At 41.7% G+C, this 27792-nt stretch overlaps 1 protein-coding gene across 1 annotated transcript; it reads left to right on the top strand.

Moving 5' to 3' along the window:
* On the top strand, positions 1-27672 carry ACER2 (alkaline ceramidase 2). The gene is made up of 6 exons (XM_081066818.1): positions 1-266; positions 8498-8612; positions 9358-9499; positions 15395-15532; positions 20988-21125; positions 23237-27672. The coding sequence occupies exons 1-6, from the start codon at positions 159-161 to the stop codon at positions 23421-23423; spliced, it is 828 nt and encodes a 275-aa protein (XP_080922944.1). The 5' UTR covers positions 1-158; the 3' UTR covers positions 23424-27672.
* The last annotated feature ends 120 nt before the right edge of the window (positions 27673-27792 follow it).

Raw genomic sequence — 27792 nt, 5'->3', positions numbered from 1 at the left:
GGAGCTGAGCGCTAGGAGGCCGGCAGAGGAGGCGCCACATCCGGCGGCTTCCCAGCTGTGCATAAAGCCACCGCCGCTGTCGCTGCCGCTGTTAGCTTACAGCAGCAGTCTGGCCTCTTCGGCTGCAGGAGCAGCTGCTCCAATGCCCCAGATCGGCCATGAGCGCCCCGCACTGGTGGGACCAGCTGCGGGCTGGCAGTTCGGAGGTGGACTGGTGCGAGGACAACTACACCATCGTGCCTGCCATCGCCGAGTTCTACAACACGGTGCGGGGCGCGGGAGTGGGGACGGCAGGCGGGCTGGCGGGAGGAGGCTCTCCCCGAGCCTCCGTGCCTGGGACCTGGACGTGGCTCTCTGCTTGTACCGGGGGCATTCTCTCTCCGGGGTCAGCGTCGACCCACGCCCCCTTCCCTGCGCGCTCCTTCCATCTGTTCTCCTCTCCTGTTGCCTACCTCCGACATCTGGGCTCGGCTTCTTCCTCTTGTCATTTCTTTCTCATAGCTCTGTTGTGTTGTTTGGTCCCCACCCGTCCTGGAGCCAGTGGTCTGCGTCTGCCCATCTCCCAGTTCGGGTCAGTTGCGGGCGGTGAGCCTGCTGGGACAACTGCCTTCCTCCCCTAGGATCTCTGTGGCGTGACGCACTTCGGTCGCATTGTGCGTTTTTGACCTGACAGCTTGCGCTAGGGGTCCTGGGAAAGGGGGCAACACCCTGCAGGTCTCAGGGGCAGGGCCCCCTCGAACCATGCTGACTTACTCCACGCCACGAATACACCAATAATAGGTCGTTACCTTTGGCCAGAATCAAGGTAATTACTACTAGTTCTCATCTCCTTGCCTTATTTCGCACCCAGCCTCACGCCAGCCCCAAATCAACTCCCCCAGGCCTATGCATTCTGAAGTTATTAAGCCTGGGGCGTGAAAGGGAAATTTGGCAGTGATTGTGTGCGTGTTTCCTGGACTTGCTTAGGTCTGTAGATACAGAAACTTCCTCACTGCAGAATCCTGTGGGCTTTTAGTCTTTGTGGGAGGGAAAAAACTTGCAGTTGGGAGGGAAATGCCCCTTCTCTTCCCTGTGCCCATGGCTTAGGATTCTGACTAAATATAAGACTTTGCATGGTCTTTTCTGTGGCTTATTTTTTTCACTGCCCTGACATGGAAAAGAGGAACCCCTGGTTTATAGGTCATGGTGAATTTGAGATTGTTCTTTAGGGTTTTTAGCTTAGACTTGCTGGAGAGAATGTTGGCATCAGTCAGGTTCTTATGCCCGGAGGGATCTCCAATGAGGGTCCTTCTATTCACTGATGAGGAAACTGAGCTCTTGAGAAGGGCACTGTCATTCTCACATGTCTGGCATGGCTGGGGCCACAATCCAGCAGTCCGCACTCTTCCCTCCCCCTATTGCTGAAATCCATGGCTACCCTACACATTAACACCCCTGCTTCTTTTTTATACCAGGTTAGTTCCTCAAGAAAACCTGGTCCTCTGCTGTTCATAGATACTGTGAAAGATGCAGATTTTGGAGGTGGCCACACCTCACCTCTTTTACAACCTCTTTTAGCGTATACTGTCAGGTGTAGACAGGTGCCCACAGAGAATGGGCCGGAGTAGGGCTGGTTAACAGTGGTAACTCAGTTTCTCCGTTTGAAAGTGGAGATTACTACTAAGGATTTCACCAGAGTTAAAAAAGAAATGACAGCTTGGGGACAGGTTCTTAGACACCCTGTATGGTAGTTATCTGTGGAGTCTGAGGTCAGCAGAGCATCAGGCCTGGTTACTTGACGAAAAAGTTAATGTATAGCTGCTCTGAGCCTGCCTTGAAAAACCCCACAATGCTGGATGAGGGGGAGGATTAATTTTCTTCACTTTTAATCTAGTTCCATTGGAGCTGTTATGTAGTGAGTGCCAAAATCTTTTGTAGAAATGAACTGTTGATCTTCAGCTGCAGTGCCTGTGGCTGATTAGCCCAGCTGGTTTGCCTGACAAACCTTATTCTTTGGAATATTTGTAAACCACTTAAGGTTTCAGAGGAGTAGTTGGTCACCAAACTTTGTTGAGTGTAGGTCCAAAGAGTTTAGCAAAAACCATACCCTCTTCTCTGTTCCCACGCACTAGTTACCTGCTGGTGCTTATGACAGGACAAACCCGTGCTTATCTTACTCCTATATTGAGGAAGACAGTGAACTATTACTTAGTGACAAAAAAAAAAAAAAAATCTCATTAAATCCTCATAGTAAGGCAGCAGGTCTAATTATCCATTTTATAAGAAAATAATAATTATTACTAGTTTGGAGAAAAAGTTTAAGGAATCTGTGATGTGAAATCAGAAGACTGGGAGAGGATCTAGAACATTCTTAATGGGTCTTGGGGGTAGCACATCACTACTACAACTTCAGTTACTGCTGGTTACTGTTGTTTGCTACGTGTTGAAGCTCTGCTGGGTACTCTACAGTTGCCCAAAGCAGTGGGTGCTATTATATCCATTTGCTAAAGGAGGAAACTGAGGCCCAGATGGATTGTGCGACTTGCTGAGATAAAACAATGGCAGAACTAGAGTAACACCTTGGTCCATCTGACTCTACTAAGATACTACTCTTGAAGATACAAGTGTCATTGCATTATCTTAGATTTATTTATTTGGCATAGTACACGTATTTATTACTCAGTTGTTCTTAAATTCATGCATTGGGACCATTTGATCTATGGACTAATCATGATGTTTTATATGAAAAGGAAAGTTTGTTTAAAGTAGTTTTCTGTTGTTTATTATAAAAGTAATAATATGATCATGGTAAAAAAATTCAGAGTATGCAAGTTATAAAGTGAAAAATACCCTTCTGTATCTTTTCAGAATTTTTTTCTAGGCATATAAAGAGCACATGTATTTGTGTGAGCATAAAAAATATGTATGTATAATGTATACACACCACAATCTTAAGTTTTTTTCAACCCAGTTGAGATACTACTATACAAATGCTTCTGCACCTTGGTTATTTTCACTTAAAATGTCTTGAAGCTAGTCCCATGATTGGCTCATATAACGTAATCTTCTTCTTTACAATGTCTACACAGTATTCCATTTAATGGATTGACCATAATTTATTTAACCAGTCAATTCCTATTGATGGATATTTAGGGCAGTTTTCTGTTTGTTTCATTGTTTTCATTTTGGTCTCTGAATAGTGATGCAATGAATATCCTCATATATGCATCTGGATATATTTTTGAAAGTGCTAATCCTAGATGGGGAATGGCCGTGTCAAGGGTAATGGTCACTTTAAAGGCTGATAATTATTGCTAAATGGCCCACCAGAGACAGGACCCTGATTTATGCTGCCAGTGACAATGTTTGGGTATACAAAGCATTTTGCTTTTGGGCCCTGCAAATCTTGATTGCCTCAAATCTTATTATCCTTTGCTTTAGCCAAACCAAAATACCTCTTCCAAGAACACATCATGCCTTTTCACAGCCTTTTGCTTGAGCACATTTTGTACTGTTTCTTCTGTGTACAAGTTTTACTGAGTTGCGTTTCTTTTTATGTTTTATGTTTTAAGGCCTCAGTCACCCTAAAAGAGAAAGACTCCACACCTAGCTACTTTGGAGAAAAGTGGGGTCTGCCTGTTAAACACGGGGCTTGGCCTTTGGGGACTGTGTTGCTGGGTGGTGACTCAGGGGGACAGAAGGAAATCAACTGGTGCTGAAAAAAGAAGTCTTGAAGCAAAACATAATGCATTAAATCAGCCCATGATCTGTTACGTCTCCCAATCAGCTCTGCCCCCAACCATGAAGATAAGGAAAGTAGAGTTTTCCTTATATGTCAAAGCCCATGTCCTACTATCTAAAGGGCAGAATTGTCCGTCCATCCATCCATCCATCCATCCATCCATCCATCCATCCATTTGCTGGGCAACCACTCTGTGCCTATGATGGAGACCAGACTCGCAGCCATCTGGGTGGGAAGGGCCATAAGAGAGGTGTTTACAAGTCCCTAGTACTCTGTGTGGGGTTGGGGCAATGTGGGAAGTGGGGTGGGGGAATTTTGCAAGAAGGCTTCTAAGTAGAGTGACCTACTTTGCTAAGTGACCTACTGAGTAGAGTGTCCTTTTTTGCTAAGAATTGGCCTTTCCTGAATTTAAAACTGAAATTTCCATGTCCTGGGAACGCTCCTCAGTCCCAGGCAAACCAGGACAGTAGGCAGAAGGGGAGCAATAGAATGGGTAGTTAGGAATGTGCATATAGTGAAGATAAACAGACCATCTTCTTGGTCAGGGCAATGACCCTTATCTGTTTATGAAGTTATTGTTCAGAAAAACTTACAGCCTATTGCATTGTCAGTATTTACCCTGTCTGGGAAAGTGCACATTCACATTCATCAGGATGAGATTGCAGTGTGTTCATGAGATTATTTTGGTGCAAATGTTATGTGGGAATTCATAGAATGAGGAACTTTCTACGGAAATTACTAATCCGTTTAAAAATTGTGGTTTCCGTGTAATTAATAAATCTGGTCTGCAGTCATTAAACCAGTTCTCCAAAGGATAATCCAACAATAGGCTTTCAAAAATGCCTCCTGGCTGAACTGTTCTTCAACTCCAGTGACCCACACAATTTTGAGGGGAAGTTTCATTTCTCAGTAGAGAGGGAGCCATTGAGTCCATCTTTTAATCACGACTAGTTTGCTTTTCCGTATTTCTTTAGGAGTTCCTTCCTCTTTTTGTTTCAGGGACAATCTCCCTCAAATTTGGTCTTTTCCTTTTCATAGATTGACCTCATTTAGAAGGCCTGGTGGAGGCCGGCGGGCATTGATAGAAGTAATAATGTGATTTCAGTGTTATTTGGGAGCATATATTAAAATAGTGCTCTAAATTGAACTAATACGTGCATTTAAAATACCATAATTTTACTGCGAGTATAATAAACGACTTCATGCTTTTTTTATTAGTGTGTAACTACATTAAAAAGTGATCAATGTGTTCCTTGCTGGTGGTAACAAACCAACAAAGCCATTGGGTGGACAGCTTGGCAGTAGATATTAGGTTGATGCAGAAGTAATTGCATTTTTTGCAATTGTTTTTAACCTTTTAAACAACAATTACTTTTACACCAACTTAATAGTTGCACTTGGCTGAACCAAGGGAGATTGAGAGGACTTGAGGCAATAAAGATATACTGGGGTTAAAAGCAAGTATGCTCTCTTCCCCACCATTTTGGAGGGGCTGTAAATTGGTGTTCCTTCTACTGGGGAATGGTTAAAAAAACTGCTGCCATCTGCAGTACTTTCAGCAAGTGAGGTAAATCTATATGAACTAAGGTGGAAAGGTTTGCAGGGCATATTGTTGAATGAGGAAAGAAAATTGCGGAATGATAATGTTACAATATGTGATATATATGTATTCGTGTATATGCGAAGAAAGTGACTTGAAGCCCATGAATCTAAAAACAATGGTTATCTCAAGGGAAGAGAATAGAACAGCAAGGAGACTTTAGCTTTGTGATATATTTTTTCTTTTTTTAACAAGGACAACACATTCATGTATATGAAAGGAGAGAGATCAGGTTGTAAGTTACCTGTGGTGTAACAATTCCGTTTTTCTCTTCCTTTAAGCCTCCTTTTTTTCCTTCCAATTCTATGTTTAACAGAAGGAGAGCCACATTTAAATCATAGAATGAGTCATATGTGCACAGTGTGTAATGCACTTCAGAATTTTTCGATACTAGTTGAGGAGTTAAGCCAATGAGATGAGAGGGTAACTGGGTGGGTTGGAGGTAAAAATCAGCTGGGGGCAGTGGAAAGAGCTTGCAGTGACCGGATGCTGGCTCCAGCTGTGATTGTCTCTCTGACCTTGGCCAACCTGGGAACCTTTCTGGGTTTTCAGTTATACCCCCTTATAAAACAAGGGATGGTTTTTAAGATCTCTCATTTTAACTCTTAAAGATCAATTCTTTAAATGATTCCATAGAAAGTTAAAGGCTACGGTAATAACAACGAACAATAGCTACTGCTTATCTGATTCTTAGCAAATGAGAGTTGGCCTTATTTCCAGGATTGACAACTGCATACCACCTGGGACATCTGACACAATTTATTCATACTCTCACCCAGCGTCACCAGTACCTCATAGGACTCCTACGTGGAAAAGAGAAAAAGATCCCCGTCAGAGTGGACAAACTAGACAAAGGTACCCCCTTCCCCAGAATGCTGCAGCCCTACAAGGGATTTCAGTCTTGGGTTTTAACCAAAGGCAGCAGCCCATCCCATTCCTGACAGAGGATTGTGTTCTTTTCTCTTGTTTTCTTTCCCACCCTTACCTTTCTTCTCTTTCTAAAAATGGTGTCACACCTAACCTCTTCTGTTCCTGGATGGTGACAGAGGCATACATTGGCCATGGATGAGGCCAATCCTCATCTTACTACGCCTAAAGTTCTGGGGTTTGCTGCCGCGTTTTGTTTAGTTGCGCACCAGTGTGATTTTGTGGGTCTGGGAAAGCCCTTCTACCCTGGCTCTTTCAGTTCAGTTCAGGCACTCACCTTCCCTCGTGATTCCTTTGAGGCCTCCTCAGTATTGTCTAACATAGGTGACCAGTCTTTTTTTTCTTTTTTTAAACCCCCATGCCGTTAGCTTTCCAGACTTCCTCTGCCCCGTCCTATCTCTGAAAGTCTTTTTTTTCAGTCTTTTTGTGTGTACCCCTCCCATCCTATTCCCATGATGTTGCTCATTTAGACTTAGCTGTTTTCTTCACCTTCCGCACACTTCCTCTGTGTGCACAGTTCTCTGTGAGGAGCTCCTCATGCCACACTTAGAGATGAAACTTAAAAAGCTGAATATCCCTACCACCGTATACCTCCTAGGATGGCCTTAATTGGATAAAACAAAACAACCTCCAGAAAGTAACTGTTGGCAAGGATGTAGAAAAGTTAGAACCCTTATACGTTGCTCATAGGAATGTAAAATGGTTCAGCCACTGTGGAAGACAAGTTTGGTGGTTTCTCAATAAGTTAAATATGAAATTACCGTATGACCCAGCAATGCCAACTATATACCCCAAAGAACTGAAAACAGGTAACTCAAAAGCTTCTATGCGAATGTTCACAGCAGCACTATTTGGAGAAGTCTGTATAAATGAGTGGATGGGTACACAATATGTGGTATCCATACCAGGGGATATTATTCACCCATAAAAAGGAAGCACTGACACATACTACAAAGTGGATAAGCCTCAAAAACATTATGCTAAGTGAAAGACACCAGGCACAGAAAGGTCCTGTATTGTATGATTCCACTTTTATGAAATACTCAGAATAGGTAAATTCATAGAGATAGCAGATTAGTGGTTTTTAGGAGCTGTGGGGAATGGGGGAGTGACTGCTTAATGGGCATAGGGTTTTCTTTTTGGGGTGATGAAAACATTTTAGAACTAGGCAGAGGTGATGGTTACACATTATAAATGTATTAAATGCCACGGAATTGTATGCTTTCAAATGGTTCATTTTTATGTTATGTGAATTTTACCTCAATAATTTTTTTTGGGAAAAAAATAACTGGCTATGACCCTCCTAAAAAAAAAAAAGACAAACAAAAAATAAATTACAAAATGAGAGGTGAGGTTCTAGAGTTATGCTGTCCAGTATCGTAATCACTAATCATGTGTGGCTGTTGAGCATGTGACATATGGCTGGCCCCAATGGAGATGTGCGGTAAGTGTGAAATTCACACTGGGCTTCAAAGCCTTGGCATGAACACAAGAATGAAAAATATCGCATTAGGGAAATTTAAATAGTGATGACATGTTGCAGTGACAATATTTTGATATTATATTAGACAGAATGTATAATTTTTTAATAAAAAAAGCCAAATGCCTTCTGGAGAGATAAGAGAAAGGCTTACATCCACACTAAAGTATGAAAGATAAAAAGTTATCATTTTAAAGCAGGGAAAGCACTTACAAATTTGATCTTTACCTAAAAGTGGGTTTTGAATAGGGTGAAAAAGGCAACACAGGAGGAAACCAGGAAGAACCCTGCCTTCATGTGGGCCCAGGAGAAAAGGCTGGTCTGGCTGGCAGAAAATTACCGGGTGCTTGAACCCGGGTGCTAGTTCCTTTCACCTCTTCATTAAACTTTATTTTTACCGTTATTTAGTACAGGCTTTATCTTGTAAAGTATATGTAAAAATAAATTAGAATGTTTTCTACGTAATCTGTGTGGAAAAAGAATAAGAGTCATTGAGTCTTCGAATCAAGAGAGGAGCCTGGGCAGCTTTCACAGATGGCAGTGTTTTTACAGCTGCTCCTACGACCAAAGAGGCAGGAAGGCACCCCCTAAATGCTTATTAAAGAAGTTTTATTAATACATATTCCTGGTTGTGTATCTGCCATTGAGAAAAGTATAGCACTTAAATAAGATGTATGCCAGTTTGCAAAGGACATACTTGGAACACGCTGTTTTGTTTTTTGCCCTGTTACTTAATATTTATCTTTTCGTTTTACATATCTCCCCTTAGATCAGCAACGTCTTGTTTTTCGTTTTACCGCCCATCTGCATGTACTTGTTTCGTCAGTATGCAACATGCTTCAACAGTGGCATCTACTTAATATGGACTCTTTTAGTTGTAGTGGGTAAGTGGATTCGTTTGCAAGCATGGACTGAAAGGGAGGAAATGGAATTCTGCACACTTCCTGTCCCCTTTGAACATTGTTTTGTAAATCAAAGTCACTCTGACGTCTTAGCAAACTTTTATTTTGCTTGCTTGACGCCAAAGACTCTTTTGAATACAGGCTTGATAACAAGGTTGGCTGTAATTATCACTTAATTGCATTTGAGAGTTCATTTATGTAATAGCTGCTGGTGTTGTGCCAGTGCAATTTTCTGAGAACTTCTGAAGAAAGTCATGTGAAACAATTGAACTCTGATGAGACTGGTTTCAAATGGACTAACGGTAAAAACATAAATAAGTAAATAAATCTAGATGTTTGATCTTTCATTGTTCTGGGAAATACTTGTGTAATTTCCATTTCCTTTCACGGGCAGATTGGGAATGCTTAACAGTGAGAGAATGTTGACTTTTATTCACTGCCTGTTCCCATGAAAGTTCAGTGGATGAAGACAGAGTGTGATTAACTGTGGAATCATTAAAGTTCTGATGTGCTGATATTTGGGCCCTTCTTGAAATCCTCTTTCTAGACTTGAAGTCTGCATGCCTAGGTGGTGTGAGTTTCTTCCTTCAGTTTCTTTTTTCAAAGAGAGAGAATGATCTGGTGATTGCGATAGCGGTTGGTGAAAGGGCTATCCTTAAACAGTGTATTGAATTTGTGAGTCTGTTCTTCTTTGGTGACCTTTCTTATTGGTTGTAACTGATTCTAGGAATTGGATCCGTCTACTTCCATGCAACCCTGAGTTTCCTGGGTCAGATGCTTGATGAACTTGCCATTCTTTGGGTTCTGATGTGTGCCCTGGCCATGTGGTTCCCTAGAAGATATCTACCAAAGATCTTTCGTAATGACAGGTAAGCTTGTGCTGAACATTTTTGCATTTACTGCTAGCTGCAGTCCAATATAATGTGTACATATCAAGATAAATAGCACACAATGGAGCCTGGCCCAGTGATGAGATTATCATATACTTGTTTAATATCCACTGATTGTTTATAGTCTGATGGTATAAATAAACTGACAGACAAAAGGGGGAATTTTAATATGCTCGGAGAAGAATTTATATGACATTAAGGACAAAAAAATCAAACGTCTCTTTTATTTGATTATAAGCAAAAGTGGAAAGATTTTGATTTCCTGTTAGAACATTTCCTTTAGTTTAATCCACTCCACTGTTTTATAAATTTGCAGTAGAACCAATTAAGGAATTGGTTCTTGGACCCATAGATACTGTAGTTGTTAAATTGCATACACATACAGCTCCAAGCTGGAAACCCAAAATTTCAGGAAAGGATGCATTTTAATATCTACTGTGTTATACTTATATGATTATTCATCCAGTAAATATTTTTGGAATACTTACTATTTACTATGCATTTTTCTAGGCTTCTAGGTACTGGAATGTAGCAGTAAACAAAACAGGATCTCTGCACTCAATGAGCTGACACTGAAGTGGGGGAGATTATGAATCAACAGGCACATGGATAATATTAGGGAGTGATAACTGCTATGATGAAAAATGAAGCTGGGAAGGGGGGAGTAGTAACTCGGGGTGCTGATTTGGAGTTTGGTCAGGAAGAGCGTTCCTGAGGAGTTGTGTAAGGTTGTTAATGTCTGTAGGAACGGAAGAGAGTCCGCCTCATAAAGATGAGAAATGTTCCGAGAACATATTACCCACATGTCTCTCTGTAGGACACTTTATTTTGTCAAGATATAGATGGTAAACAGTCTAAAGATATGGGTTTAATGAAGAAAGCTGTGTGTGCCCAGGGGTAAGGTATAGCAGGAAAAATACAGAATTCATTACGGTTTTCCTGGTACTCCGAACAGGAACAGGAGCTATGCAGCTATTAAAGGTGAAGGCTGCTCTCTGTGGACTGAGGGAGAGGAGTGTCCATGAAATGTGCTGGCTGCAAAAGCAGTGCAGCACCGTGTGTGGAATTTCCTCATTTTCCAACGAATGGACTAAACCTCCTTGGAGTATCCGTCTTTGTATGTGCACCACACTGCGTGGGAGGATGAGGACAGCCGCCATTACCCTTCTTAGGAACCGGGGTGGAGACAGAACTTTCTCTTTTACTTTTAATCTGTACTGTTCTACAATTTTTTTTTTTTTGCAAAAGGTACATGTTAAATTTTAATACAAAAAGTATATTTTTAAAAGAGGTAGGGTGAAACATACTTTAAGTGGATTCGTCGTAGAATCTTCATCCTGAGCAGCAGGGTTTGAATTAAAATTAAATAGTAGTATCTCTGAGTATCATCAAGCAGATAGAAGTAGCCTGAAGAAGATTACTTATCAAAAAGTGAGAGAGAGAGAGAGAGAGAGAGAGAGAGAGAGAGAGAGAGAGAGAGAAAGAGAGAGAGAGAGGGAGGAAGAGAGAGAGAAAGCCGTTTGCAAGAAGTGAAAAGGAGGGTGTTTCTGGTCTTAGATGAAATATGGTCTCCATCTTGCTGAGGCCTTCTCCTCAGTGGAGGAAGTATACTTTAAAACACAGTAGGTTCGTTTATGCTGTCTCTGATTTCTAGTCTTGTTTCCTTGTTCAGCTTCAAGAGAATGACGGGATGATCAGAAAGCTTCATGAGGTGGGGAAAGGGATGAGGGTAGGGATGGAGGTGGATGGCACCAGGCAGGGTCATGAAGTGGCTTTGCAGTCAGTGGCTTTTTGACTCTACCTAAGAAACACACCGTTTACTTTTTGGCTTTTCCTCTTGTTTCAGAAGGTGCTCCCCAGTCATCTCCATGCTTTCCCTGAACCTGGTGTGTGTTAGGTTGAAAGCTGAGGAACTACTTTGCTCTTGGATCTGATCGTTCAAGTCCTGGGATCTGAGAGAGAAGTTGAAGAAATGGGAATAAGGGTTTTGTTTGTCTGTTGCACTCTGGAAGCCTGGGTTGAAATTCCAAGTGACAGTTTTTAATGTATTCATAATAGAGAACCCTTTTCTCTTCTCATTTCTTGAAGGTGGGAGTGAGGGAATGTTATGAGCAGGAAGAGGAGAAAATAGAGCAATGACTATAATAATTAAAGCTTACCAAGTTTAATCATAAAAACATGTTATGAGGCAGGGAGGTCTGTAGCCCCTTGGGACTTTTTTATTGCCAGCACCCTGCACTATTTCTCTGGAGATGTGATCCCTCTCTTCAGTTTGGGGGAGAGTCCTTTGGAGGCATTGAGCACCACATATGTATGTGTCCCTGGCTTTGGAGCGGGTTTTAATTCTAGCTTCCCTGCTCGCAAACTGTGTAACTCGTCTGGAGTCTTTACATTTCCTCATCTGTAAAATTAGGTAAATAATAGTGTTCACCTCAGGGTTCTTCTGAGATAACTCTGCTGAGCACTTCGTGTAGAATTAAGAACATGGTGCGTGCTCAATCAAAGTTAGCTTTCATGACTACCCATGGCACGTAGAGATTTCTGCCTGGCACCTCTGTGATGTGCATACAAACTGACGGAGAGAAAGGGAGATTTTAGTGAGCAAAGAAAGAAAAGGTGCATGTTATAGGAAAAGTAGGTTCTTCTCAATAAAGATGTTGGTGCTATTTGTCCATCTGCAACTTTTGAGTAACGGGGAGAGCAAGAAGACCAAACGTCTCTCTGTGGGCTTCACCACCCGTGACAGGTGGCAGCTCTACAGTGGGCGTGACAGGCCAGACCAAAGATTTCAGGTCAAAACCAGGATTTCTGTAGACTACGGATTGCGTGGTTTAGCTGCCTGAATTTATCAGATAGTTAACATTTCTCTTTCCTTTTTTGTTTGTTTGTGGTCTAGACTTTGCTGGAATATTTGTAAAAACATATTAAGAGTAGTTCTGTATGAGCTTTCTAAAGAAGAGAGAGTAGAGTATGGAGGCTAAGTGACTTTGGATCAGACAGATACAGATATGAATGACAATCGACGTTTTTTTGTAAGTTCTGATACCTCACTTTGCTCCTCTGTAAAGTAGATAATAAAAGTATCTACCTCATTGCATTAGTAATATATGGAAAAATCATATAAAGTATATAGTACAGTGTCTCATCCAGAGTAAGGGCTCACTAAGTGCTAGCAGTTATTGCGAATGGCTAATATGGATAAGTGTTTTGAACATAACAATGTCTAGAACAGCGGGCAAATTATTAAAGTTTATTATGTAAATAGGAATACTTCGGTGGGTTTAAAAAAAGAAGGGCTTTCTTTCATCTTGCCTAGACTGTCCTAAGAGTCGTTAGGACATACACTCAGCTGTTGATGGTTATTTATGATTTTTAGGCAAATCAGGGGCTTGTTCTAAATAGGTTATGTTTTAACCCTATAGGGTAGGATCTTAACCAGGGACATTTCTGTCCCTTAAGGGACATCTGGGAAGTTTATGGTAGTCACACTGATGGGAGGTTTTATCATTCATAAATTGCATTTCACTTCAGAATACTAAAAGGGATATTACCAAATGTTTGATTTAAAAAAGGGGTACAGGGTCTGATAGACTTGAAAACCACGTCTTTAAAGAGTAGCTAATGATAACAGTAACAGCTTTGTTATAATACTATGATAATATTGGGTTGCTAGGTTTTGGTGTGGGGAATACAGGAAGGAGTGCTACGAGTTCCCTGACCTTGTGTTCCAGTTTAAGCTGGAAAGTTGCAAACGGAACCAGAGTCTGCCCTACGGGATACCTGTCATCACTGTTTAGAAAACCTCCATGGGGGCACCTTGATTCTGAATATCTCTAGTTCTCTTGTAGCCCGGGCCTCTGGTGACCCTGGGGTCGCTGGGCTGGCCATGTGATCTCTGTTGACTTCTGCTGGTTGCAAAATCGTGCGTTCACAGGATGTCCTTGTTGTCTAAGCTGCCTCCCCAAAGCACATTCCTCCACACCCACTGAACTGACGTGGGAGGTGTCTGCCTGTGTTCTTCTTAAAGAAAGCATGTTTTGTCAAGCTTGCTGCCTTTGGGCTCTTTGGCAATACCATTCATATATAGAGTCTTTGGTGATTGCACCACCAGTTCAGTCAGATTTTCCCTGAGAGTGTGCTGGTATTACTACCAATAATATTTTAAATAGCGTTTATTCTCAAATGATGGTAATGATCATAGGAAGAGTGGATTTTATGAGCACACACCATGTACCCGGCATTGTGGTAGGTACTCATGCTAGCAAGAACATATAAGGCAGGTGTCTTCATTTTCATATGGGAAACCAGAAGCTTGGAGACTTCAGTGATTTGCCAAAGATCCCACAGCTACTAAGTGATGGAAGCAGAATGTGACACACACGGGTCTATCTGGAACATCTCTGCTTTGAATTGCTCTTTCTAACCTGTGTCTTAATCCTAAACCATTGAATACACAAGATGAGGCAATTTGGACGTTTATGATTATGTGTTTATCCAATCTGAAAAGACCAAAAGACTTGGCATGTATCATAGATCCTCAAACCCAGTGAAAGAGTTATTATGGGTCCCTGGGCTATGCACACGTGCTATGTGTGGGCTGTCATCCTTAGGCTGGAGCAGGCAGCCTTTTATCCAGTAGCTGAAGGATGGCAGCCAAGGTCGGGAGAAAAACACGATTCTCCTGAGGATTTGCTGCCTGGATCCTTTCCCACATATATTTTTTTCTTCTGGTCAAAGTTCAGGGCTACAATTCCTGCTCATTCCAGTCAGAAAGTTGGCAGCTTGATCAATGATTTCCTGTGCCTTGAGGATAAATGGTTTTTCTCTAAGAGATAAGTTTGTATTTTGAAGATTTCAGTGAACTTTGATTTCTTTATAATGGAATTTCATTCAAATTAGTTTCCTAACTGTGACCTGTGCCAGGGCTCTTGGCCAAAGTAAATTGTGCTCATGAGGAATAACAGAAACTTAAGGAAAATCATGTGCTCCTAAATTTCAGTCATGGATGAGGCCTTAGAGATAATGTAGTTCAGACTTTTCATTGTGTAGGTAAGGAAATGGAGTCCCAGGGAGAGAAGAAGGAGCGTGCCCAAGATCACGTCCTCATTTCTGGCTCTTTCTTACTGAAAGAGCTTTCACTCAATAGTAGAAGGATGGTATCAGTTACTTTTCTAAGATTTATCATGTCAAAAACTTGTCCACAAAATGCATACTAGACCGTCGGTTGTCAGTAAATGTAGATCCTATTAGAAATTTTTAAGAATTTTGCTTTTGCATGCTAGAAACATAAGACATTGTTTTTCTTTTAAACTAGGAAGACTTATGGTTTGTAAATAGTCTGTTTTTCTTATAAAAGATGTACATGTTCACCTTGTAGAACAGGGGTTGACAAACTATGTTCTGTGGGCTAGACTGGTCCACTGCTTGTCTTTGCAAATCAAGTTTTATTGGTGCACAGACATGCCATTCACTCACTTATTGTCTACTGTCGCAGATGTAAGTAGCTGTGTCAGAGACCCTATGACCCGCAAAACCTAAAATAGTCACTGTCTGATTCTTTACAGAAAGTTTGCCAAAGCCTGCTGTAAAACATCGGAAAAAAAAAATCTAAGTAACAGTAAGAAAATAAGTATCCATATCTCACCCTTAAGGACTTAGTTTGATTCTAATTTTACCATTCTCACGGCTAAATATTTTAAAAATTTCTGATTATTTCCTAAGGATACATTGCTGGAAGTGGATTTACTGAGCCAGTGAGTGTGAATGGTGTTTAGACTTGGTATTTGCACTCCCACCATCAATCCTGTACCTTGTCAACATTCGACAAACAAGACCTCCTTTGCTAATGGATGTGGTTTGCTCTCACCGATTCAGGGGCAGGTTCAAGGCGGTGGTCTGCGTTCTGTCTGCAGTTACAACATGCCTGGCGTTTGTCAAGCCCGCCATCAACAACATCTCTTTGATGACTCTAGGGGTTCCTTGCACTGCCCTGCTTGTCGCAGAGCTAAAGAGGTGGGTGCTGTTCTTCTTGCTGTCCCTGTGTGTCCCTTAGCCTGTCGCTGTGATAGGGACACACCAGTTCCAGGGAGGTGGTGTGGAGGAGGAGTTAGTCTCTTCACGAAGACGTGGTTCCTGACTGTTGGATGGAAAACAAGTGACAGTTTTGTTCCAAATGTTAATGATCTCGTTTTCAGAAACGGGAGCCACTGTTTAGTGGGTGCAGTACATCCCAGGGGTCCAAAGCTAGCTTAGCAGGAACATCTCAAGGATCTGCACGCCCCTAGACCAAGCTGCCTACACTTAACTCTGTAGAAAGGAGAATAGATTCGTTCAGATGACAAGAATAAGGAGAAAAGACAAGTCCTAAAAGGTGGTTGCATTTACACAGAGAAGGAAAAAGATGAATTTCTATATGCAAGACAACATTGGCTTCAGGTGTAATACTGTTGACTCTGCTCTTTTCTCTGAGACCAAGTTTCTTATTTACATCCTGTCAGGTAAAGCCTTTGCTATTTGCATAAGCATTTTCCTTTGGGAAGTTGTCTACTCAGAGTTCATGTTGATACCCACAAACATTTTCGTTTAGCTCTAGTGTGTACACGACTATCTTCTTCTGGCCCCAACTGAAATACATCTGACTACTGCCCTTATTTTAATACTCTTTGAAAATTCTTGTTTTCCTTTGTGTCCACTTTAGAAATGTATTTAAATTCATGACTCTCATTGTTATGGACATAGAGTGTCTTAACTGAAGGCTTGTATCTATATCTCCCTTTGTGAGAGTTGCTCTGTGTAATGGGTTAAGTCAGGTTTCTCAGTCTTTGTTTTGAGAGGACATGTATCTCAGCCTTTGAGAGGATATGTATCTCTCTCTATTTACACGTTTCTTTCCATTGCTTTGCCGCTGGGGGGTTGATTTGATTGTCAGCAATACTACACAGGGTCAAAGGTGGCTAAAGAGGTATTTAAATTTTGCTGGCTGGCACTGTCAGGTCCTGTTTTGTTGGCTTCTGAGAAGTCTTCGTGGCCTGGGGAATGAAGAGCCTCATTTCAGAACACTAACAGATCTTGGAGCTCTTTGGAAAACACACACTAAAATATCTGATAAAGACATCTGAAGTGGATTTGTAATAGTCAGCGCAGTGGTGCTGGCTTATATGAGACCTGAAATGAATAGAATGTTCTGGACTTAGCCATGTTTCTTTTCTTTTTTTATTTTTAAATTTTTTTACTTTTATTTATTTATGTTTGTTTTTTTGTGTTTTTTTTTTTTTTCCATGTTTCTTGAGAATTCACTGCAGTCTGGTTTCATTTTAACTCTGGAGTTCAATAATATGTTTTAGCCTATAGTTTTATTCAAAGTAGCTTAAAGAAAGGGAAAATATTTTGAATTCATAATACTTAAACAAGAGCAAATTCATAATACTTAAACAAGAGCAAAAAACAACAACAAAAAAACCAAGACAAGTGGTTAGGGCAGATTATTTCATAGTTTAAATAAATTCTGTTTGACAACTGTGATCTTTAAGCAGGAAAGCATATTTCCCTTAAATACGCTAATCTTTATAAGTAGTTATAAAGGACATAATTTTTGTTCCATATTTAAAATCTTTGTCCCTGAAAAGCTAGTCATCACTACAGCTAATTGGTCTTCATCATTACATTAGCAAATGCAGCATCATGGGAAATATCCCTCCTTCCATCTAGGATCAGTTTTTGTACCTATTGATTATTCCCTCCATTCTCCTATATCTACTTTACTCCTATAAATTGTCTACTCTGTCATCCCTCTCTCTCTAAAGCAGGGGTGTCCAAACTTTTTTCAACATTTTTCACCAAGGGCCATATGCAGTAAAATATACAGCCGGGCTACTTACTTGAGGTGAAGTACGTATTATTTCACCTGGTTTATTTAAGTAAACTAAGTATATTTTTAGAATTTGCTGTGGGCCAATTAATAATGGATCATGGGCCACAGTTGGCCTGCTGGCCGCAGTTTGGACACCCCTGCTCTAAAGGGTCCTTTCCATTAGCTGTAAAAATGTTTGAGTCTCTCCATCTTCTCTAACACTCAGCCTGGACTCAATCCATGTTTGTCTCCAGACACCACCCTTTATCTCTCTTGTATGTCACAGCCAAACCTCTTTAAAGGTTGTCTCCATCCTTCACTTCTCATTTACTCTTCAACCTGCTCCGCTCTGGCTTCTGCCCCTACTTCAATACCCAAACTTGGTTGTACATTCAGTGATAATTTTTCAGTCCTCCTGGGTCTTATGTGTTGTTTTCTCAGCTGTTTGCACCCCTACCCCTGATTCTTGAACTGTTTTTTTTTCTGTGGCTCCTATGACACCACACCCTGCTGGGAGCCTAACTCTGCACCAGCTTCTTTTCAGTCTCTCATGTAAAAACTCCTTTTCTACGCACCTTTGCATGTATGGATCCCTTAAGGTGCCGTCTCACATCTCTGCTTTCCTCCTTCTGTAGTTCTCCCAAAATACCCCATCAACTACCATGGCTTTCATTACCTTACGTATGTGAGTGACTCCCAGATTGATGACTCTAACCCAGTACTTATTTCTGCCTCCACCATTATGTATCTAGCTTCCGACCTGACCTCTCCAACTCTCCATGTCACAGCCATCTCCAGTTCAATTTGTCCAAAACCAGATTCCTGATCTGCTTTTCACATTATTGGTTCTCTTAATATTTTCAGCCACAGTAAACTGAGCACCATTTACTTAGTTGCTCAAACCAGAAGCCTAGCTTTCTCTTCCTTCCCATCCAATCTGCTCACAGTCATTTTTCTATTAGTTTACATTGCAATTACAATAAAGTTCAAAATCCTCAACATGGCACCTGCCTGCTAATCTCTCCCACATGAAGCTCCCCCTTATATTCTGTCTTCCAGTCTTTCTGACCTTCCATGTCCCCAAGGTGGCCTAGCTCCTTTTGGTCCCAGACCTGTGTTCATGCTGTCCCTTCTTTCAGACCCTCCTGCTTGGTTCACTTCTGCTCTTCCTTCTGGTTTGGGCTCAACTGTTTATATGCTCTCATAGCATCCCAAACTTCTCCTTTATGGCTCCCATGCTGACTATAATTTAAATAGTATCTGTGCTGTTGTTTTGTCCCTCCACATGGTCAGGGATGAGGTGCCTACGTTTACTGCCATGTCCCAGTTCTTACCTGAGTCCCAGCAAGGAACAGAAGATGCTTCTTGGCCTGCTTAGATACAATTCCCAGCCAACAGGATGCCCTGTTCCTCTGCGTTTCCGTCCAGGATCTTCCCTGCTTGTCATCAGCAATGATCTGTCATATCTCCGCTAATGTTTCTCATTGTGCCTCCTTTCTGCTCAGAGGAAGTAGGGGAGGGACAGTTTTTCAGCTTTCTCTTTCTCATTAGCCTCATTCCTTGAGCTTGTTTCTAGTCTTTTCATATTTTCATTGTCCTTTCTGAACCTTCTCTCAGACCGTGCGGAAACAAAATTTTATTATGACTTGGGGTCATGGCCTGACATTTACTGAAATTTGTGGTGTTGTCACATTACCAACTGACTCAGCTACCTCTAAAATATTTTAAAATAGACGTTTTTCTGATGATAGGACTGAGTTGATTGTCAAGAAAAACTTTGAGAATGCAACAAAGGGGTCAAGAGGAGGAGAAATGGTAGACATACTCTCAGAGTATTCTATCCTAAAATAGGGTCCTGCTTTTGTTCTGTGTTTCTAATTTATGTTACATTGACATTTTGATACAAGCCCTGAAAAGTGGGAATAAAACCCAATGGTGCCCAGGTTTGGACAAGCCCCAAGTGCAAATAAGCCTGGTTAGTGGCATATAGCAGGGCCTGTCCCTCTAGAAACAGAGGAAGGGACCAGGCTTCCCTGAGACCCTGACTCTGCAGGGCTTTCTCCCCTGCTTCATAGGTGTCAGGCCAACCCCACCTCCCTGTGACTAATCACCTGACATTCCACCTCTCTTGCCACTTGACACACACACTGCATCTCCAGCTCTCTGTGCTGGTGTGTTCCTTAAACCAGATTTTCTGGGTTTAATTAAATTGAGTGTACATATAAGGTGTGATCAAATAATACTGTGAATGTTTAAAAAATTTTATTACAGTAAAAGACACATTGCCATTAATCCCCCTCAAAATACTCCCCCTCACTTCGAACACACTTATCCCATTGCTCTTGTCACTTTCTAAAGCAGTTCTGGAAGCCCTCTTTTGTGAGTGTCTAGTTGCGCTGTCGTGGCTGCCTCAATGTCCTGAATCATTTTGACTTTGGGGAAGAGCCAGAAGTCGCACGGTGCCAGACCTGGTGAATAAGGTGGGTGAGGACACACCGTAATGTTTTTATTTGACAGAAATTGCCATATACCAGAAGCGATGTGTGACACGGAGCATTGTCATGATGGAGGATGATTTACATCACACTTTAAAAGACACCTTCTCTCAACTGTAGCTCACACCTGACTGATTGCACAGAACAAGTTGAAACTTGTCACACACTGTTACTAAGGTTCGATCTGCTGCTTCCGAAGATCCCTGCCTTTCCATTGCATGGCACTTGGCAGCAGCATTCACTGTATTTTGTGATCACAACGGAAAGGCTCCATGTCACACATCGCTTCCGGTATGGCAATTTCTGTCAAGTAAAAATATCATGGTGTATCCTAATCCACCTTATTCACTGGATCTGGCACCATGCGATTTCCGCTCTTCCTAAAGTCAAAATGACCATGAAAAGTAAGTGTTTTGAATGGATTCAGGACATGGAGGCAGCCATGACAGTGCAACTCATGAAAGAGGACGTCCAGAACGGTTTCAGAAAGTGGCAAGAACGACGGGATAAATGTGTTCGAAGCGAGGGGAAATATTCTGAGGGGGATTAATGACAACGTGTCTTTTACTGTAATACATTTTTTAAATTTAAACATTCACCATATTTGTTCATCACACCTCGTAGAGGACTAATTGCCTGTATATTTGTTGATACTTGTTTCTCTCAGTTTTCATTTTACCTTTTAAAATGGCAAGGCTAGACGCCTGTTTATTTTGCCTCTTATAGTGCAAAATAAATCGTCTATATAGTTGACCTGAGCTTCTGAGAGCATGGGATGACTTTTTTCTGGAGAGGGCTGGGAGAAGAACAGGTTTTGGGTGGGGTGGGGGAAGGTGAGGAGTTCATTATGGACGTGTTAAATTTAGGTGTATATTAGCCATCCGGCTAATGTCAAGAAGGTAGAAGTGAGTCTGGGGTCAGGGAAAGGCCTGGGTCAGAGGTATGGCTCTGTGGGTCATCTGTGTACATGTGGTATTCACATCCACAGGCTGGTGGAGTGATGGTATGTTGGGTAGGAACTCCAGTGCCAAGGGGCTGGGGAGACGTGAGGAACCACTGACGTGGCCAGCGAGGTGGGCAGAAACCAGGCTTGATGGCAAGTTGCTCTCTGGATCCCGTGCAGGTGTGACAACGTGCGTGTGTTTAAGCTGGGCCTCTTCTCGGGCCTCTGGTGGACCCTCGCGCTCTTCTGCTGGATTAGTGACCGAGCCTTCTGTGAGCTGTTGTCGTCCTTCCATTTTCCCTACCTGCACTGCGTGTGGTAAGCCCCTGCCTGTGGGGAGTTGGCTGCACTGTAGAGCTTTGCACTTTCGTTAGGCTCCATTCTCCCTGCGAGGTGCCCAAGTGTGCCCAGGTGGCAGAGCAGAGCCGCAGTGCCTTTCTGTCCTCACAGAGACCGTCAGAGTGTTTAGAAGCAGCAGAAAGTATTCTCAAAAACAGAATGGGCTCCAGGGAGCCGGCTTAGCCAGAACAAAAAGACCTAATTGTTTATGCTTCAAGTCCTGGGCCTCTGACCTCTAGCTCCATTATTAAAGCATAATGGAGCTTGAAAACCTAATCTGTCACCTGAGCTCTAGTTCCATCTCTAGGCTGGCGGGTGGGGGGTGGGGGGTGGGAAAGGGGACAGGTGTGGGGACGAGGATGTGGTCCAAATACAAACCACAAGGAGGTAAATATGACCTCTTTCAAGATACAGTATATTTTTGTCAGTCCAAGTTCTCCTTTTTGGGTTTGAGTGACCAGGTGAAAGCATGAGCCTCATAGGTCATCTAGGGACAGTCTCACCCATTCATTTTACAGGTGGAGACACAGCCCCAGAGAAGTCAAGTGAATTGTTCACGACACCACCTGGTTATATAAAACCAGCCTAGGAGTTTGATAAGAGGGAATTGGAGCACCTGTACTTTGGCATGCTCAGGATACACTGTTAAGTTAAAAAACAGAAGCAGGTTACAAAGCATGCATACGAAGTATGCAGAATCCTACGCTCAGAAAGCTGAGGAGGAAATTGAGTGGCTTTCTTGCTAAGCACTGCTTCAGCTCCAAACCCAGAGTCATCTTTCCCTCGCTGTCCTCCACGATTTCTGATTGCAAACAGCAACAAGGACCGAGAGAAATATGTTTAGTATGTCTCTTGTAAATTGAGAACATCCAGGAAGAAGTTTTCTTGGTAAAGAGCTGGAAAAACTTTGTTACATCTAGATTCAGATAAATTTTGACTTCTGTCAGGAAATGCCTAAAACTAGGTGGTTTGAAGAATTCACTTCAATTTCCTTGAACATACGAACTTGTGTATATCTACCACAAGACCCAGTCTGTTCTCAGGTTAAGGTGTGGAGAGTTCCAGAATTGTTTGCAAAAGACATAACAATAAGAAGCACAAATTAGGGACTCCAGTCTTAGGATCCATTGCCTGATATTTTTTAAGTTCAAAAAATAATTTGAACTTGATTCACACTAGTGAATTTATCACACTTTATATATTTGTTGAGTTATAATTTGCAGATCAGAAAATGCACAGATTTTAAGTGTATGTACTTTGATGAGTTTTAATAAATGTATCCACCTGAATAAATATGATCTCATTCAAGATATCATACGTTTGGTCCATCCAAGTACCCTGGTCACATTAGTGATTTAAGTGATATTCAAAGATTAGACTGTAATAACTTTGGCTTAAACTTAATTTGTTTCTAAATTTGGTGTTCTTTCTGCTTTGTTTTTCAAAGTTGAACCATTTTTTGTCCCAGTTATAAAATGACGTGTTCTTTTTTTTAAATAACAAATTTAAACATCGAAAGAGAGAGGCTCTCATAATTCCATCTGCCAAAGACAGATAACAACTGTTAACACCCTGAGGTATATCCTTTCTGATTTTATGTATATATATTTCTCTAGTTCAATTTAAAAAAATGAAAATAGTATCATTCTATATACTATGCAAACTGGCCCTTTTTTTTTTTAAAGCACAATACTATGTCCTGGACAACTTTCCTTACCGATGCTTATATATTGTCGTCATCATTTTTTGTCTCCAATTAATTCTTCACAGGATGGGTGCTGCATAATTCCATCCTCTTAGTGCCTGTTTTAAATTCTTGGGTCTCAGTCTTCTTGGTGAGCCCCAAAGGCATTTGCATGTTCGTTCCTGTTATCAAGCTGGAATCGTGTAGAATATTCTAAATTAGGCCGTGTTTTATCCAGATTTATCATTCCCCTGCTATTCCAGGATTTGCTGGTCACTTTCACCCTTTCCTAATTACAAGAGGCCCCGGACTGTCACCCCGGCCATTCCTGGACTGTTAGGCCAGAGAGGGGAGGCAGCTCAGCCTTTGCTCACATGTGGTTCTCACCTCCCGTACCCCTTTGCAGGCACATTCTCATCTGCCTTGCCGCCTACCTGGGCTGCGTATGCTTTGCCTACTTCGATGCTGCCTCTGAGATCCCAGAGCAAGGCCCCGTCATCAGGTTCTGGCCCAGCGAGAAATGGGCCTTCATCGGCGTCCCCTACGTATCCCTTCTGTGCGCCAACAAGAAATCGTCAGTCAAGATCACGTGATGGGAAGGCGGGGGCTGGCTTCTCTGCTTATGTTTCCTCATGCATTTTTCAGCAAAGACAGCTGAGGGGTTCTCAGAGTTGGTGGGGGGCGGTCTGGTTTTTTTTTTTTTTTTAATTCTGTTCCCTTGGGCTCTAACTGGTGGACCATCAGGAGTCTGCTATGCCTGAGAAATGAGTGTCTTCCCCTTTCCCAAAGATGGAGAGTAGAGGGCTGAGGGCACTAGGTGTATCTTCTCAGCGTCACTTCCAGATGCAGTGGCTTGTTGGGCTGAGTCCTTGGTGGCAATGGCAGAGCAGTCACTGGGGGGACCCAGTGATGCACAATGTCTCGCTTTCTGGAGAGTTTACCTGCTCCAGACCCCACCGTTCTTGTTGACAGACTGATTCTGTGACAGGCAGCACTCACAACTGATGGACGATGCCAGAGATTTTTATTTGGGGAAACTCTTAAAACAAAACCAATCAAATGAAACACACATGGGGCTTGTGGCTGAGGAAGCTCGTTTTCCACTTACAGCTCTCAATAACCCAGGTTTTACATGCATTTGTTAATCCTCTTACTTCTACCTCTACTGATAGTTGGAGACCTGGCTTCAGATGTTGCTAATGAGAAAACCCCTCTATGCCAAAAACTGCTCTCCACTGTAAGCCATTATTGAAGATGAAATGTTGATGACAATGTTGACGTTGTTTGTCCCCCCTCCCAGCCCAGTAGTCTCAAACAGCCAGAGGAATAGCTGTGGTGTGAGTAGTCCATACATTAACTGCTTGACCTCTGCAATATTGCCAAAGGGCTCATGACACTCGTGATGGGGGTCCTGGTTCAAATTTTGGAGCAAACATGACGTTTTGGAAACTTGTTCTCGTTAGAAGCCTCCTGTATACTACCCTATTGGAAATTATCCTCAAGAAGCTCTTCTTTCTCTCATTTTTTGCTGTGGGAATTACACTCCAGACTCTCGCAGAGGGAGGCGCTTCCTGTAGTTTTCTCTGAGCATTTGCTCGCTTTTGCTTTTCTCAAGTGCTCGCAGTAACTACACACCGGCTGCTTCAGGTCGCTGGTGCAGCAGGGCGAATCTGTTGCCTTCTGAGTCTTTCTCACCTCAAGTGACACGGGCTACAACTAAATTCCCTCCTCACTGGGATGAATGGAAGACTCCAAAACTGTCTTGAAGGTGTGAGGTGGGAACTCAAGACCTCAGGGATACTCATTTTAACTCAGGCATTTCCTGCTTTGCAACATTCCATTGTGGGAGGGCAGGGCGGATTGTCCTTGTATGGACAGGAATCAAGTCACTGTCCCAAGTCGCTGAGAGGTGGGCAGCAGCAGTTTTTGGCATGTTCAGGAACTCTTGATTCTTGTTAGAATTTGCACAGCATCTAAGGTGCAGAGTCCATTAAGGAACTGAATTCAGAGTTTAAAAATGAATGACTTTATCGTACTTCTGTGGTTTTCAAATTATTTTAGCAGCCCAACCCTGTTTGCAGTGAGAATGCAATCCTAATGTGTGACACAGGTTGTATTTTTTAGCTTAAATTTATTTTAAGGTCAAACTTATAGCATTTCCTTAATATATCAGGCAGTGAAAATGCAAATTAACAGTTTGGCGGTTTCCAACGTGGAAAATTTGGTATTAAGTGTATATGTTGCTTTATTATAGTTTAAAAATATATTAAAAATGATATTTGAATGAAATATTCGTGGAACCTCTAGTACGCCTCTATGAGACCTAGGTCATTCATGAAACAGAATTTGAAAACAGCTAAATTCTCTGGGTTTCAAGTCTAGAATTTTAAAAAGGGAAATATCATTGTCCTCGCTTCAGGTTGATTTAGCAGGCATGAATTCTGGTCCCATCCATTTTGCAGGATAAAAATGCTCTCAACTAGGAGGTTTGATGTATTTTAAGCCCAACTGTCTTAGTGTGGAAGCATAGATAAGGAGAAGCAGAGAGAGGGGAGTAGGAAATGTTTTTTGTATGTGTGTGAGGTTTAATTTCTATCTCGAACGTTCATCAGTGAGGGGAGAATTGTTCCAACACTCAAGGAAGAACCATTTACCCCTATCAGATACAGGGCTTGCTTCCCAGGAAATACTACCTCTAGCTCCCAAGGCTTTGACCCTGCCCTTCTGGAAATTTCTGGGTGTCCTTTGGAAATAGGGATAAAATGTGACTCTGCTGGAAGTAAGGAAGTTAAGTGCCCTGACTCACGGGGCTATTTCAATTCCTTTACTGCAAGACAGGACTAACTTCAGGAATGCTTTTGTTGTGAAAAACACAAAGCCCTTCTAGAGATTCGTTTTTTTTTTTTTTTTTTTTTTTTTTTTGTTGAGAGCCCACTGGCCCATGTGGGAATCGAACCGGCAGCCTTCGGAGTTAGGAGCATGGAGCTCTAACCGCCTGAGCCACCAGGCCGGCCCCTAGAGATTCGTTTTAATGAGATGAGGGTTGCGACCAAAGGGTGGAATGGGACATGTGAGGAAGACAAAACACAAGTCTTCTTTTGAACAGCAGTCACTATAGCTTGCCAATGTGGGATGTAGGAATATATTGATCTTATTTTAAGTTAGGTTTATGGTATCATTCATATTTATAGTTATGTTTATATTTATAATGCTTTTATAGCACTACATGCTCTTAAGAAAATTAGGATACTACAGAATAGTCAAAGAAGAAAAAGAAAAAAAATCTATTTCTATAGCCAAAAGACAACCATTGTTAGTTAATCTTTTGATATTTTGGTATATTTTCTTCTTGTCTCTCCTCCCTCCCCCACCCTTAATATAGTTGCAAATAGATCTCTTTTAGTACTGACAGTTTATCCTGTAGCTTGAATGGAATATAAATGCCAGTTGTGGATTTTTCACGAAGAGCAGGTTTTGAAGTACACTAGAGTTAGCTATCCACTTGAGAGCTCGTCACTGCATCCTGAGACGGACTGCGGACTGAGTCTTCCCTGCTAATAGAACTTGACGTGAATGGGCCCTAAGATATAATGGACCGATCCTACTTTTTGATACGCTTCTGGGCTTGGATTGATAAGCCATAGGAAGTAGCAGTTAAATATATGGCTTTATAGGTTTTGATGTTTTCAGAGTTAAAATAAGTGAATAGTTTATTTCATTAATCAATGAATCGTTTTTCTCTCCCCCAGTAATGCAGGAAAGTGGAGATTTGACATTTTAGGAGTTACCGGTCGGTCATGGTGGTTGTTCAGCATGACTATCAGATTTTCATTCTGGTTAGAATTTGCCCAAAATCAATACCCAGGAGGAACTGGATTTAGAATATTAAAAAACAGTGTTACCAAGTGATTATTTAAGTCACTGATGATTATTTTATAATGTTTGATTGTTGATTTTTAGAAAGAGAAATCTTTTTCTCCCCTTTATGGTTATATTATTATAAACAAGTACTTCAGTGAACATATTTAAGGTGTATGGGGAGGAGATATCTGAATCTGTTTGGTAACAAGCTACATTTTTTGGGGGAACTCTCCCTGTCCCTCTGAAGACCTAAAACATTAATAATGAATCAAAGCTGTTCTCTGGGGGACTCAGCTCGGTGGTCATCAAACACAGGCTTTGTAAAAAGACCGTCACTTATGCTGTAGATTGGATTTCTCATGTGTGAAAGACATCTCTCAGCAGTCCATCATGCGTATGTGAGCCAGTGCGTGTGGGAAGCTCCAGGACTGGGATTTGTCCCTCCCTGACATGGAACCACCTCTGGGGGACAGCTGAGGGCTGAAGCTCAGCCAGAGCCCCCCTCAGAGCTCCTTTTCCCTAAGCGAACTTGGAAAACCTTTCATAGCCAGCTCTCTGCCTGGGTGCTGCCATTCCAGCTGGCCAAAAAAGAAGTCTCGGGCCAGGTTGGGATTCTCAGTGGATTTTATAGACATATTCCCCTAAGGATTTTTTTTTTTAATGGCTCTACTCTAAGGGACTAATTGTTTGAGTTGTATCTTTCCCTATATTTTAAAACAGATGTAAGACTATTTTATGACCACAATATGTAATCAGAGCAAATATAGCATTTTCAGATACATTCCTTCTTTTATACTTCACACTTTATATAGGGTGTGCTGTATGAAGGTGGTCTGCCCATTGGCTGTGGTATCATTTAATCTCCATTGCTTTGGGAATGATTTAAGGCCTTTGAAATGGAGCTTTTGCACTTTATACTCTTTCTGTGAACTGACTATGACAGCTATGTTTAATATTAAAGCCATAGTGGCATTTTGTATGAATAAATATGTGTATGTCTGTGTTTATTTCCACAATGATTTCTGAATTATCTGTATAAAAAAATTCATTAAATCGACTTTAGAGCAAAGCACATTACCCAAATTAACTAATGAATTTGGA

The sequence above is a fragment of the Rhinolophus hipposideros genome (genome assembly GCF_964194185.1).
Source record: "Rhinolophus hipposideros genome assembly, chromosome: 11".
Lineage (NCBI taxonomy): Eukaryota > Metazoa > Chordata > Mammalia > Chiroptera > Rhinolophidae > Rhinolophus > Rhinolophus hipposideros.
This window is presented reverse-complemented; position numbering and strand designations above follow the sequence as displayed.

Excerpts from the sequence above, each read along its gene's own strand:
- ACER2 (XM_081066818.1), top strand. The coding sequence starts at position 159 with ATGAGCGCCCCGCACTGGTGGGACCAGCTGCGGGCTGGCAGTTCGGAG. Across the intron at positions 267-8,497 it reads TCGCCGAGTTCTACAACACG|ATCAGCAACGTCTTGTTTTT; the intron begins GTGCGGGGCGCG and ends ATCTCCCCTTAG. Across the intron at positions 9,500-15,394 it reads AAGATCTTTCGTAATGACAG|GGGCAGGTTCAAGGCGGTGG; the intron begins GTAAGCTTGTGC and ends TCACCGATTCAG.